General features: G+C 34.1%; 1 protein-coding gene across 1 annotated transcript; it reads right to left on the reverse strand.

The window, feature by feature from the left end:
- Window positions 1–11,105: 11,105 nt before the first annotated feature.
- LOC120071772 (uncharacterized) lies at window positions 11,106–11,976 on the reverse strand. Its single transcript, XM_039024156.2, has one exon. The coding sequence runs from the start codon at window positions 11,844–11,846 to the stop codon at window positions 11,268–11,270; it is 579 nt and encodes a 192-aa protein (XP_038880084.1). The 5' UTR covers window positions 11,847–11,976; the 3' UTR covers window positions 11,106–11,267.
- Window positions 11,977–12,844: the final 868 nt, after the last annotated feature.

Below are 12,844 nucleotides of genomic sequence, written 5' to 3' on the forward strand. Positions count from 1 at the left end.
ATATTTCAAAAAAGAAAATAAGAAAATTTTATCATATGACAAACTATGATTTGGTGGTATGCACAAGAAAAAGTGCAGTCTGGAATGCACTTAAGTATTTTATTATTATTATTTTTAACTAGTGGATTCATAAATTCAAGGTATGTCGTTTCAAAGTGAGCTAACAAGTGTAAATAGAAAAAAAGATTTTATTCACTCTATCTAATTAATAGAAGATTACATCCCCTATATATAATGGGCTCATTACTAGCAAATTATTGTTGCATTTCTAATAGAATAACAAAAAGTATAACAAAATATATAAATAACTTAATATCTCCCCTCAAAGTTAGAGTGTGAATATCGAAAACTCCTAACTTGGACATAAAAGATATCAAAACAGAGGAAGATAAAGCTTTTGTAAACATGTCAGCAAACTGAGAATGTGAGCGAATAGGAAGAAGACGAAGAAAACCATCAACAATCTTGTCACGAACGAAATGACAATCGATCTCCATGTGTTTGGTCCTCTTATAGAATATTGGATTAAAAGCTATAGTAATTGCAGCTTGATTATCATAATACACAAGAGCAAGCGAAGAGCAATCAATTCTCAAATCATGAAGAAGCTGCCTAGTCCAAATTAGTTCACTAGTAATAGAGGCCAAAGCACAATATTCCACTTTTGCATACGAACAAGAGAGTAGTTTGTTTCTTGGACTTCAAAGATATTAAAAAGTCACCAATGAAGACACAAAAACTAGTAACATATCACCTTGTATCTGGGGAAGCACCCTAATAAGCATCAAAAAAGGCTTTCAGCTGAAAGAGAGTACAAGATTTCAACAATATTCATTGGCCAGGTGCCTGTTTCAGATATCTAAGCAAATGATAGACTGCATTCAAATGTGAAGATGTTGGTTGCTGCAAAAATTGGCTAAGGCGTTGGATCGAAAAGAAGATATCTGTCCTGGATATTTGAAGATATAAAACCCTACCAATTAACTTCTATAACAAGTAGCATCATCGGGCAAAAATGGAGTACCTTCAGTTTTGGACAACTTTATATTAGGATCCATGGGAGAAATAACTGGCTTCGAGTCAAGAAAATTAATGTCTTCTAATATCTGGAGACAATACATCCTTTGAGACAAAAATAAACCTTATTGAGACCTTGATAATTCGAGGCCAAGGAAATATTTAGCAGTTCCCAAGTCTTTCATCATGAAATGAGAATGCAACATGCATTTAACAGAATTCATTTCATATGTAGATGGTCCAATCAATAATATATCGTCAACATAGACTAATAGGCAATAAAAGAGTTTCCAGTACCTCAAGTAAAAGAGAAGTAGTCTGATTTCGACTAGATAAACCCATGTGACAGCAATGCACTTGAAAATTTAGTAAACCATTGACGTGAAACCTGTTTTAAACCATATATGGACTTATTCAACCTACAAACCAATTCCTCCTTCTTACTAGCAACAACAGAAGTGTGATAACCCAATGGTAAAGATACACATACTTCTTCAAATAATTCATCATTCAAGAATGCATTATTTACGTCCATATGAGCTAATTGTCAGTTAAAAGAAGTACAAGAGTAAAGAATACCTTCACAATAAAAATTTTGACCGCAGAAGAAAAGGTGTAAAAAAAGTCAACCCCTTCTTGTTGGTTGTATCCTTTTACCACAAGACGAGCCTTATAGGGATCAATAGTTCCATCCGGTTTATATTTAAATCGATAAACCCACTTCGGCCAATAACATGATGTTTTTCAAGAATTGATACAACTGCAAATGTCATTGTACGTTCCATGGCCGCAAGTTCCTCGGCCATAGCATGATTCCAATGATTAAATTTTGCAGCTTGATGATAATATGAAGGTTCATAAATTGTAGACATATTAAGTATAAAATATTTTTGAGAGTCAGAATAATGATCATAGGAAATATTTTTGCTAAAGAAAAAAATGAGCTGATGAAGACAGTGGGATGTTAGCAATCAAATTGCAGTGAAAATCCTTACGATAAGAAGTGGATTGACGCTGCCTATTTGATTTTCCGGGAACAACAACTGTAGAGGTATTATCATGAACCAAGCCATCAGAAACTTGATATGTGGGTTGAACATCAACTGTCGATTCATCAACTGGATACTTAGAATTATCCAAAAACAGCATTTTGATCTGAAACAATAGGTAAAGAAATAGCAGATGGATGGTTCATATTCTGATCAGCAGAGAAAGGCACACCATTTTGTGAATTGTCTTGCATGGATAAGTCTTCTAAAATAGGACAAGGAATAACATACTGATTTAAGAAATCCGAAGAAGATGACAATATGTCCTGCTGTGAAGAATGAAATGGGAAGAGATCTTCAATGAAATGGACATCAAATGATATAATGAACTATTGTTTTGTAATATCATACAATTTATAACCCTTAATACTAGTAGGATATTCTATGAAAACACACAGATTAACACAAGGATCAAACTTTGTATGATATATAGACAGTATAGAAGCATATGCAAGATACCCAAAAGTATGTAAAACTGAGTAATCAACTTCCTTTTCAAATAAAATATTGTAAGGGAACTTATCTGATAATAATGACATAAGAGTTCTATTGATCAAATACTACAGAAAGAATTCATTCACCCCAAAAAATTATAGAAACACAAAACTAAAACATAAGTGCACGAGCCACATTTAGGAGGTGTTGATGTTTTTGTTCGACAACTGTGTTGTGGAGTAGCTAAACAAGAAAACTGATGAATAGCATTGGAATCGAATCCCGAGCAAAAGTGTGTGAAGTCTTGCATCTCGTTAATCGATTTTTGAAGAAACAAAAATAGTATTCTAAAACAAAATATAGAAGGATAAACACATTATAGGCATGCTTTAGATGAAGGAAAATAAGAAGGAAGAACCATTCTTACCTTTGATAATTCTCGAGCTCTTAGAACGATCCCACGATCTCGAACACGAACGTCTCCTCGAACAATATTGAATACGACCATGAGAATAACCATCCCTCCCTGGAAGTTGACAATGGTTCGCAGTGCCATCAATCTTCACAATGGTTCGCAGTGCCGCACCATACGTCTTGAGATCCAAGGCATGCACCATCCCTTGCAACCCGCTTCTCAGGCCCTGGATAAATCTCTCGGTCCTCGCTGCCTCGGTGGCCACTAACTCAGGAGAAAACTGAGACAGTTTATCGAACTCTTGCTCATATTCCTCCACTGACATAACGCCCTGCTTCAAGTTCAAGAATTCTACCTGCTTATTATATCGGGTGTTGGCCGAAAAGTACTTCTCATAAAAAGTTCCTTGAACTGTTCCCAGGTTGCAAGGTCACCTCCAATATCGATCATCTTTTCTGCCGAACGCCACTAGATTGCCGCATTACCAGTCAGCATGAAGACTGCGCATTGCATTTGTGCTCTTCCGGGCACCTCATAAAACAAAAAATTGTCTCGATGGATGACAACTACATTTTTGCCTTTGTGAGGTCCCCTAACGATCCATCAAAGGGGTGAGGGTCATACTTTTGGAAATCCCTTAAATGTTTGGCCTCGAGAGACAGGCCCTGCGTGTCCTTGTCCTGTGGACGGGTTTCTCGTAACGGCTCAGGTGGCACCGGTTCCTCCTGAGCCTAAGTTTGGACAGGCTGTCCTGCCATCGTGCTACGGATCAGCTTCTGCAGTTTCCCTATTAGAGCGGTTGCAACAGCTTCACTAATTCGGGCTTCCATTGCCTTTTCATCCACTTGGGTCATAGGCAAAATTGGCGTCGACGGAGCAGTTTGACTACTCCCCTCTCTCTCTGCTTGTATTTCTTTTCTAACTGTTTTCCTTGTTCTACATTTAGGTGCCATGTTCTATCATAAATTCGTACGTTAACTAACTATTTCTGGGCCTTTCTCAGACATCGTGCATTTAAAACACTACATCATTGTTCTCACATATGCATTGAAACTTTCATTAGTAGAATGTACCTGGCGATGACGAGGAATCCGTTACTGGCCACAGGGACTATCTAGACTTACGTAGTAAGTCAGTTTATAGAACCCAAAACATGGGCTCTGATACACACTGTAACGACCCGACCCCCTAGGACTTAGGTAAGGCTGTTACTAAAATAAATGCATGCACATAATTTAAAACGACGCTCAGTTTGTTTGAAATAATTGCTACTTAAACAAGAGAAGTTCAACAGACATTTATTGCAATTATTAAAACAATAATAGGGTACCCAAATTATTAAATACTAACAAAAGTATATAAAAGAGATAATCCTTAGAAATAAATTTCAAACAGTAAAACTAAATATTAAGGGAAAAATAAGGACTCAAATTTTAAGATGCGGAAGCGAAAAAGTCTAGTCCCAGTGACACAATCACGAATTCCGCTGGCGGGTACATTTTTACCTTTTTCTAAAACATCAACATAAGAAAGAATGAGTATGAAATATTCAGTAAGTAACCCCACCACTAGAGTCAGGCTAGGCATCTATGTCCTCTAGATACCCGCATATGGCACATATGGAACAAACAAGAGACTGTGTCCTATTCTATTATAGTTAAGTATGCCCACAAAACTGGTGAATCCCGAAGGAAACACAAACTGGTGAATCCCGAAGGAAACAAAAACTGGTGAATCCCGAAGAAAACACAAAACTGGTGAATTCCGAATGAAACACAAAACTGGTGAATCCCGAAGGAAACACAAACTAGTGAGCATCTAACTAATCAATGAGGATATTCACACAGTCTCAACGTTCTAAGAATCAACATTGTACAATTCTAAAACATACATGAAAATCCTTGGTACTATGGCTCCATCACATAGACATGATTATTAACAACATATTATACCACATTCATGTCTACCTTACATCATAATTCCATAACATGCAAGTATGCCTCAACACCAGCAGATCAGACATTGACATATGAAAGCACATACTATCACATACTAACGATCAAGTACTTAGGTGTGTATGTAAACACATCAGAACTCGTGCCAGAACATACTTTGATTCAAGTCATACTATCAACCAACATGCTAACATTTACCATAACATACACTCATCACGCTAGCATACAACTAATGTCTAACCTGTGGGCAGTTCCAGTGGTAAGATTACTTACCTTAATCGAAATTCCACAGATAAACTCCCAACCAAACGATGATCGCGGTTTGAAGTAACGACCCTAACATACGAATACAACCATTAAATTTCAGTCCAATAATAAGTGCGACACCTCAGATTCAAAACCACAATACCCAAAAGCTTACCCAAAGAACTTGATCAACAACCACTCCAAAATCTCCTTCTAACAGATTTTAAATTCCAATGGACGAAAACTTGAAACCTTAATGATACAAGGGTTAAGTCAAACTTAATTCAGTAATCAAAGCGTGCCCACAAACCAACAATAAGGACCATAACTCTTATCAAAACTCTTGTCGAACGATCTTGAATCTGCTGGACAGTCGCTGTTGTAATTTTCCAAGCTCAAATCTAAAATCAAGATAATGCGACTAATTTAATCTTTAATCCAACTTAGTGGGCATTCAAAATCTTTCAAGAAACCCAACCAAAAAATAGATCGTACCAAAATCTAAGAGTCCGACGAAGACCCACGTAACAGAAGATAGGCAGCGCGGCGATGGACGGTGGAGAAACCGGCTGGAGGCAACAGCGGCTCAAGCTGCTGGGAGGCAGCGACGGTGTGCGGCCATTAGGGGCTGAAGTGGCGGCAGCGATTCAGACCAGCTGGGCGAGATCGACACGATGGGCGCTGGTCAAAAGCTGGAGCGGCGGCGGCGCGGCGAGTCTGGCTCGTGTGGTGAAGGGATGTAATGAGGAAGGCGCGACGGATCTGGGCAGTGAGGGAGGGCTCGGTTCGTGAAGGCGGGAGGAAAAATTCTAGAGAAGGGGAAGCCGTGCGTAATGAGGAAGATGGGGTTTTCTTTTTATTTTAAAATAATAATAATAATAATAAAGGAAAATAGTATAATCATAATTAAATCATTTCCTTATTCCACTTTATACTATTTAATTTTTTCCCTTTTCCAAAGAAAATTAATTCCTGCCATTAATTTTCAACTTGAATTTCAAAACTAAATAATTTTCACGCTAACACTTAAATTCTCACACTTATACTTCAAATCCAAAATTCCAAACATGCCCTCCAACCAAGGACAATTACTGAATTTCCAACTAATAAAGTTACTAAAAATTACATTATTATTAAATAAAATAAAATAAAATGCGGGATGTTACAAGCCGCAACTAACTGCCTAAGAGGGTGAGTAGTAGAACACACTAAAGCAAAGTAAGCTTTGTTCCTAGAGATAGGCACAATCTTATGCTCGACGCAACCATGCATTATAGAGATATAGGCATGCGACTGGCTACCGAGAGTTATGCAATGCGTTAGTTTGACGAGCTGGGATTACTTGGGCGACCTAACATAATGAATATTATTATGCGTTGACAACTGCTGCATATTTACCAATTCTCATAGTTAAACTTCCATTGCTCAAGCTGTTTAGTTAGGAGTAGGAGTAATGCATAATCCTTTAACTTTTGTCTTTTTACTTTTATTCATCGCCTCCAACGCATTACTTCACAAACAATATTGAGTTACAAGTCCCTGTGTTCGACCTCAGATCACCCTGAGAAACTTGCATTCTCGTTATACTTGGCAAGAAAGTGAGAAAACTTGTGACAGGAACACATGGTCATCGCATGCATGCTTAAACGCATATTGTATATTTTTTAGTCCAACGCATGACTATCGACGCATGGAGATCAATGCATACATAAGATGCATATTCACTTTTCTTTCTCCTTTTCCAACCAACAATAGTCCTTTCAAGTATAGAATGGTTCAAATGATTCTGAAGCATACTCATAAGTGCATTGTACTGATCAATATTAAGACTAGCAAAGAAATCTAATTGATTTGTGCTGGCATAATTTACTTTAGCATGTTTTTCTTGATCAGTAGAATTAATAGGAGTGGAAGTTTGACCTTTTGAATGGGCGTTATTTGAAGAAGATGAAAAATTACCAATGTGATACCTAGGGAGATATCCATGTAATTTGTAGCAACGGTCAATAACATGGCCGTGAATATTGCAATTACTACAAATTGGACGTCCATCTTTCTTCGTCGATCGATCGTGATTACCTTTTCGAGTATCAGTAAGTGCTAAGAGAACAATTGTTTCAATTAAATGAACTTGGTCTACTGAACGTTGACGTTCTCCCTGAATAATAAGGAAGAAAACTTTTTCGATCGATGGAATGGGATCCATAAGGAGAATCTGAATGCTAATGGTTGCATACGACTCGTTGAGATCCATTAAAAAATCATCACAAATTCAAAAATGAGATAATCAATCAAAGTCTTTGATCCTCCGCATTTACAGTCATCAGGAAGGTAATATTTAGCGAGATTCTACCAAAAAATTGTGAGTTTTACATAATAAGACTCAATAGAGAGAGTTCCTTAAACAATAGTAAAAGAGCTCCTTTCACAAGTGATATATATGAGGACCATTGACTTAGCGATAACAAACCTTAAGTTCATCCCAAATATCCATGCACATCCAGTATAAACTAAACTTGCAGCAATCTCCTTTGAAACAAAATTTTATGAAGTGATCATATTATTGTTGCACTGCCAAGCTGAAGAAAGATGACCTTCTGGTGGTTTAGAGATTGAGCCATTGATGAAATCAACCTTATTTTTCCCTGACGGAGCAAAGAGCATAGCTTTACTCCATGAAATGTAATTGTTGGCGCCAATGAGAGGTTGATTTACAAGAGCATTAATTGGTGTAATTGAGTGATGAACAACATATTGATTCAATTGAACTCCAAAATCAATTAATTCTAGGGCACATGTAGTTGACAATATTGTAGCAGGAGCGGTTGAAGAACTGGAGCAGAGATCTTCGAAGAACCATCGGTCATGGAGAACCAAAGAAAATAAAAAAAATATATATTCAAGAAAAAAAATAGAAGAATCAACTGGAATGAAGTCGAGAAAAATTGAAGAAAGTTGGAAGAAAAATTGCAAATGAGTGAGAAAAAAATCGTTCTGGTACCATAACAAGTGTAAATAGGGGAAAGGATTTTATTCACTCATCTAATTAATAGAAGATTACATCTCCTATATATAATGGGCTCACTACTAACAACTTATTGTTGCATTTCTAACAGAATAACAAAAAGTATAACAAAATATATAAATAACAGAAGAACATAGCTCAATTAACATAAAATGTGTATTCTTGATAAAAAGTTTAAAGTTCAAATTCGCTCATCTCACATGTCGAATTCTAATGAAGAAAAAAATTGAGTTCTATTATTGTAGTTTCTCTCTCACATATCTAACGATATAAAGCTGATACTACGTACGTTGTCGCAGTCTAAAGAGAGTTGTATTAAGAAAGAATATATGATTGAATGCACAATAACACTGTTGGTAAAGTGAAAGGGAATGAAATTGTAGCAGTAGGAAGCCTAGTTAGTGTGTGTGATAACTTTTGTAGTGGTTGTTCGTCCCCATCTTGTGGGAATCTCAGTGAATACTCATTAGAGCATCTTTTGGGAACAACGTTGTTCTTTTTAAAACACAACCAAAACTTCAAATCAACTTCCCCAACATAGTCCAACATTTTTGGTTTCTATTTCTTTCACAACTTTCCCAACTTGTCTACTGTCTACCTTATTTTTATGTTTCTTTTTTATTCTTTTCCCCCTTCTTTTGTTGGTTGTGTTTGTGTGCAGTGTTATAGTGTGTGTTGGACCTTTTCAAATTGACATCTCTTTTGCACATTTGCACCATTTTTCACATTTAATTTGCTTTAAAACATGGTTTAATTTCCTCTACCAAAACTCCATCTTCTCCTACTTTTTATCTTTCTTAATACAATAGAAATCGAGAAACGCTCTGGCGAGACGAACTAAATATACATCTATTATTTTAAAAATATATATATAAATTATGAATCAATTAATGGATGACTTTATTCTCCGCTCAGTATATACTATATGAATTCAGCATCGCATGATTTTAACATTCCTCTATGTCTCCATCTACTATGATAACATACGTCATATCTACTTATAGATTTGAACAGGAATGAATTCTAGGTATGAGTATTCTTATGATTAGACATGTTACTTTAGATATATTTTAATTAGTATGTAAACTCTTCTAGGTGTCTTAGATGTATTTTAATTCTATTATTAAGTATATAACCATTTTTACATTCTTAGACCCTGTCACCAAGTTTCAATGGTTTCATTATTGGATATTAGGCATTTCTACATGTAGCTTGATTTTGAGTTTTTTTTTTTTTTTCTTTTCAAATTTTTTTAATGTGACGAATCACTCATTTAAGTTTAATGTTCAATTTGATGAACAAGAAATTTGAAAATTACTTTTGGTCTCTAAACTTGAAATCAATAATTTAGTCCCTTAATGTGAGTTTTTAACGACTTAGTTACTGTGTACTTCTAAACTCATGACAATTTAGTCATTAAACTTTAATAAATATTAATATTTGGTAATTATACTCCACCATTTGTAATGATTTAGTCCCTATTGTAAAAAAATACTATTAAGATTTAAAATTTTCTTACACATGTAGATCAATAAAATAGTTGAGTGTCAAGTTTGCTTATACATTATGGAGACTAAGTCGTTACATAATCAAAATTGACAATTATGTTTGATGAAATTTTTCATGATAGAAAATAAATCGTTACAAATTTGAAAGTATAGATACTAAATTCTCGTACTAAGTTTAAGAACTAAATTATTAAAAATCTAAAAGTATATGGACTAAATTATTACATACCAATTTTTAAGCATTAAGGCATGTTTAGGAACGATTCTAAAATGGTCAAAATTATTTTCATCATTTTCAAAATCACTCAAAAATTATTTTTAATTATTCAATAAGATGATAAATACGTTTAAAAGTATAAAATTAAACATTAAATTTAATAATTAAAGATATGTTTATTTAAGAGTGATTTAAACCTAACAAAAGTAATTTTAATAATTTTAAAATCACTCTCAAACATGTCTTAAATCGAGGATTCAGAAATGATTTTTAACCAAAAATAAATATAAAAAAAGAAAAAGAAATACTATTTTGCTAGCTAGGATTTTGAAAAGAAATAAAAGGAAAAAAAAAAAGAAAAGAAAAGAAAAAAGATGGTCAAGGCAGTACATAAAAAGCTGGGCCGAGTAGATTGGACTTTGCCAATGGATCGATAATAACACCAAAAGGCCCAGCCCAATAGTAATTCTTAGGCGTGGAAATGATTGTTCAAAGATTTGCCTGAATTTTGATCCACCCCTTCTTCCTCCCATTTTGACCTATAAACACACTTTTGGAGACATTATAATACCATCTCATGTCCCCTTTTTTTCTTCTAATTATTCATCGGATTCGATTTTCCTTTCTTATTATGATTCACATCAAATTAAATTCCTTTTGGTCAACTTTTAATTAGTATTCATTATCATTTCAAAAAAGAAAAAGAAAAAAAGAAAAGGATTCTCTCCTATTCAATTGTGATTTGGATAAACTTCATTTTATTTTATTGATATTATCGAATAATCAAACAATAAAATACTTTTCAAGTATAACAAAATGTCACTCATTGTCTATCAGTGATAGACCGACAACGATAAACATCTATCAGACAATTGTTTATCGTGATTTATTACTAATAGATAGTGACGTTTGGCTATATTTACTAATAATAAGTTGGTTTATTTTTTTTTTATTTAAAAACACTCATTACCAAACACTTTATTCTCAAAATACTCGTAGCATAAACAATTTCATTTTAAAAAGAAAAACTATTATCTAAGACATTACTTAGAATCCAAGGCTTATACCTCTAATCCAATTGGGTTCCTTAGAAAAATAAAAGCACATCCATTATTTCACCCTCCGGATTAGGTGCCGACAGCAACCTTGATTTCCAAACCCCCAAAAAAATACTTTTTAAAAAAAAGATGATATGAATTAATTAAATACACTCATTTAAAACAAAACCACACTCAAAATGATTCAATAATCAATAATGTATTATTGATTCATAACCATTCAAATTAAACTAAAATTTATGAATCATAATAACATAAATACACACGCAATCAAATTTGGATTACAATCCTGGAAAAAAGGATCAAGCAAGTTTTTATCGACTTCGGAATCAAAGATTTAATTCAATTCTCGTGAATCCGAGTGAAGTGAGATGGTTTGGAAGAGGAATGGGCAGAATTAAATTCAGCAAAAATGTCCACGAAGAATTTATCCACAATCTCAAGAAATGTTGGAGAAGTGAGACGAGAATAGTAATGAAGAACTTCTTGAATATCCATAGCATGATCCACATTTCTAGCATCTACCTTTTCCAACTCTTTCAGTTTCTTGGCAACCAAACACATTCTTCTCTTCCAACTACAACATTCCAAATTTTCTTGCGTTTTCCTTTGATGGGTAGCTTCAATTTTGATGCCATCTTCATTTTTCTCAACTCTTTCCTTCCGGGTTTGGTCCATCGTGTTCTTCGAAAAATGAAGTGCAGCATTGGGATTGTTATTCTTCATAAAGCTTCCATTTTGCACCTCTTGTTGGGATGGAATGAAATGAAAGGTTGAATCTTTGTCCATTTCCGAGACGGCGAGGAAGGGCGGCGCCGCCTCGGGGAGCCTATGGTAGCTATTGGAAAAGAAGGATTTGAAGTTGCATAAGGTTTTCTTGAAGAATTTTTTGGTGTTGGAAATGGAGGCTCTTAGAAACATTTGAGTAGTGAATTTTGTTTTATTTGGGGAGAGATAGAGAAGAAAGAAGGAGAAGAAGACTATATGTTTTTAATAAATATGAAGGGGTTTGGTTTTGGTTTGGAGTTGGTAATAATCATCTCTCCTTCCAGATTTCTTTATAGACAGAAACAAAGTCGGATGACCCGACGGCGATGGATTACTGTTTTTTCAACTTTTGAGTGATTACAAAATAGACCAAAAGTTGGATGCCGTCTTGGATGCATCTATCTTTCATGGTGCATCTCAAATATAATTCAATAAAATATTGCCACGTGGTATTTTTATTTATTAAAAAAATAATTTTTTTCTTTTTTTTGTGTGTGTGGTGGAGATTTGGGAAGCACAAGACCTAGAAGTTGTACCTAATCATTGTTCTTAAAATAACAGGAAAAATATCCATTTACACTCGTAGGAGTTGTATCAATTTAAACCTTCATTTTTATAAGTATATCAATTTACACATTTCATTACGTTTTGTTTAGATAAATATTGAGTGAGACTTATAATTTCATCAATTAAACCTCTCAACTTTCAAAAGCAAATCAATTTAGACTATCAATTCAAATTTTTCTTTGAAAATTGTTCATGCATCAATTCTAAAACCGTCCATTTTCTTTAATCTGATATTTGAAGAAGTCTATACATGTGTAATAATTGAATGCATTGACGATTTTCAAATGTAATTTTAATAAATTGTCTAAATTGATTCTTTTATAATAATTTGGAAGTCTAATTGAAACAATAATATGTTCCGTAGAATTTTTTTGAAGTAAGTTTGAAAGAGAGTATGAATTGGTACACTTATACAAAAGTCAGGGTTTAAATTCATATAATTATTAATTCATGGTTTAAATTAATACAACCCCAAAATTTAGAGAGGCAAACTAAATAAAATTCAAAAAAAAAAGATAAATTTCTATTTTAAATTTGGGAGGGTATTAATTAAAATTTGAATTAATAATTATTTCAACTTAAAT

The sequence above is a fragment of the Benincasa hispida genome, chromosome 2 (assembly GCF_027475165.1).
Source record: "Benincasa hispida cultivar pf3 chromosome 2, pf3_genome.v1.1, whole genome shotgun sequence".
Taxonomy (NCBI): Eukaryota; Viridiplantae; Streptophyta; class Magnoliopsida; order Cucurbitales; family Cucurbitaceae; genus Benincasa; species Benincasa hispida.

Bases quoted from the DNA above. Each gene is read 5' to 3' on its own strand.
- LOC120071772 (XM_039024156.2), bottom strand. From the start codon at position 11,846: ATGTTTCTAAGAGCCTCCATTTCCAACACCAAAAAATTCTTCAAGAAA.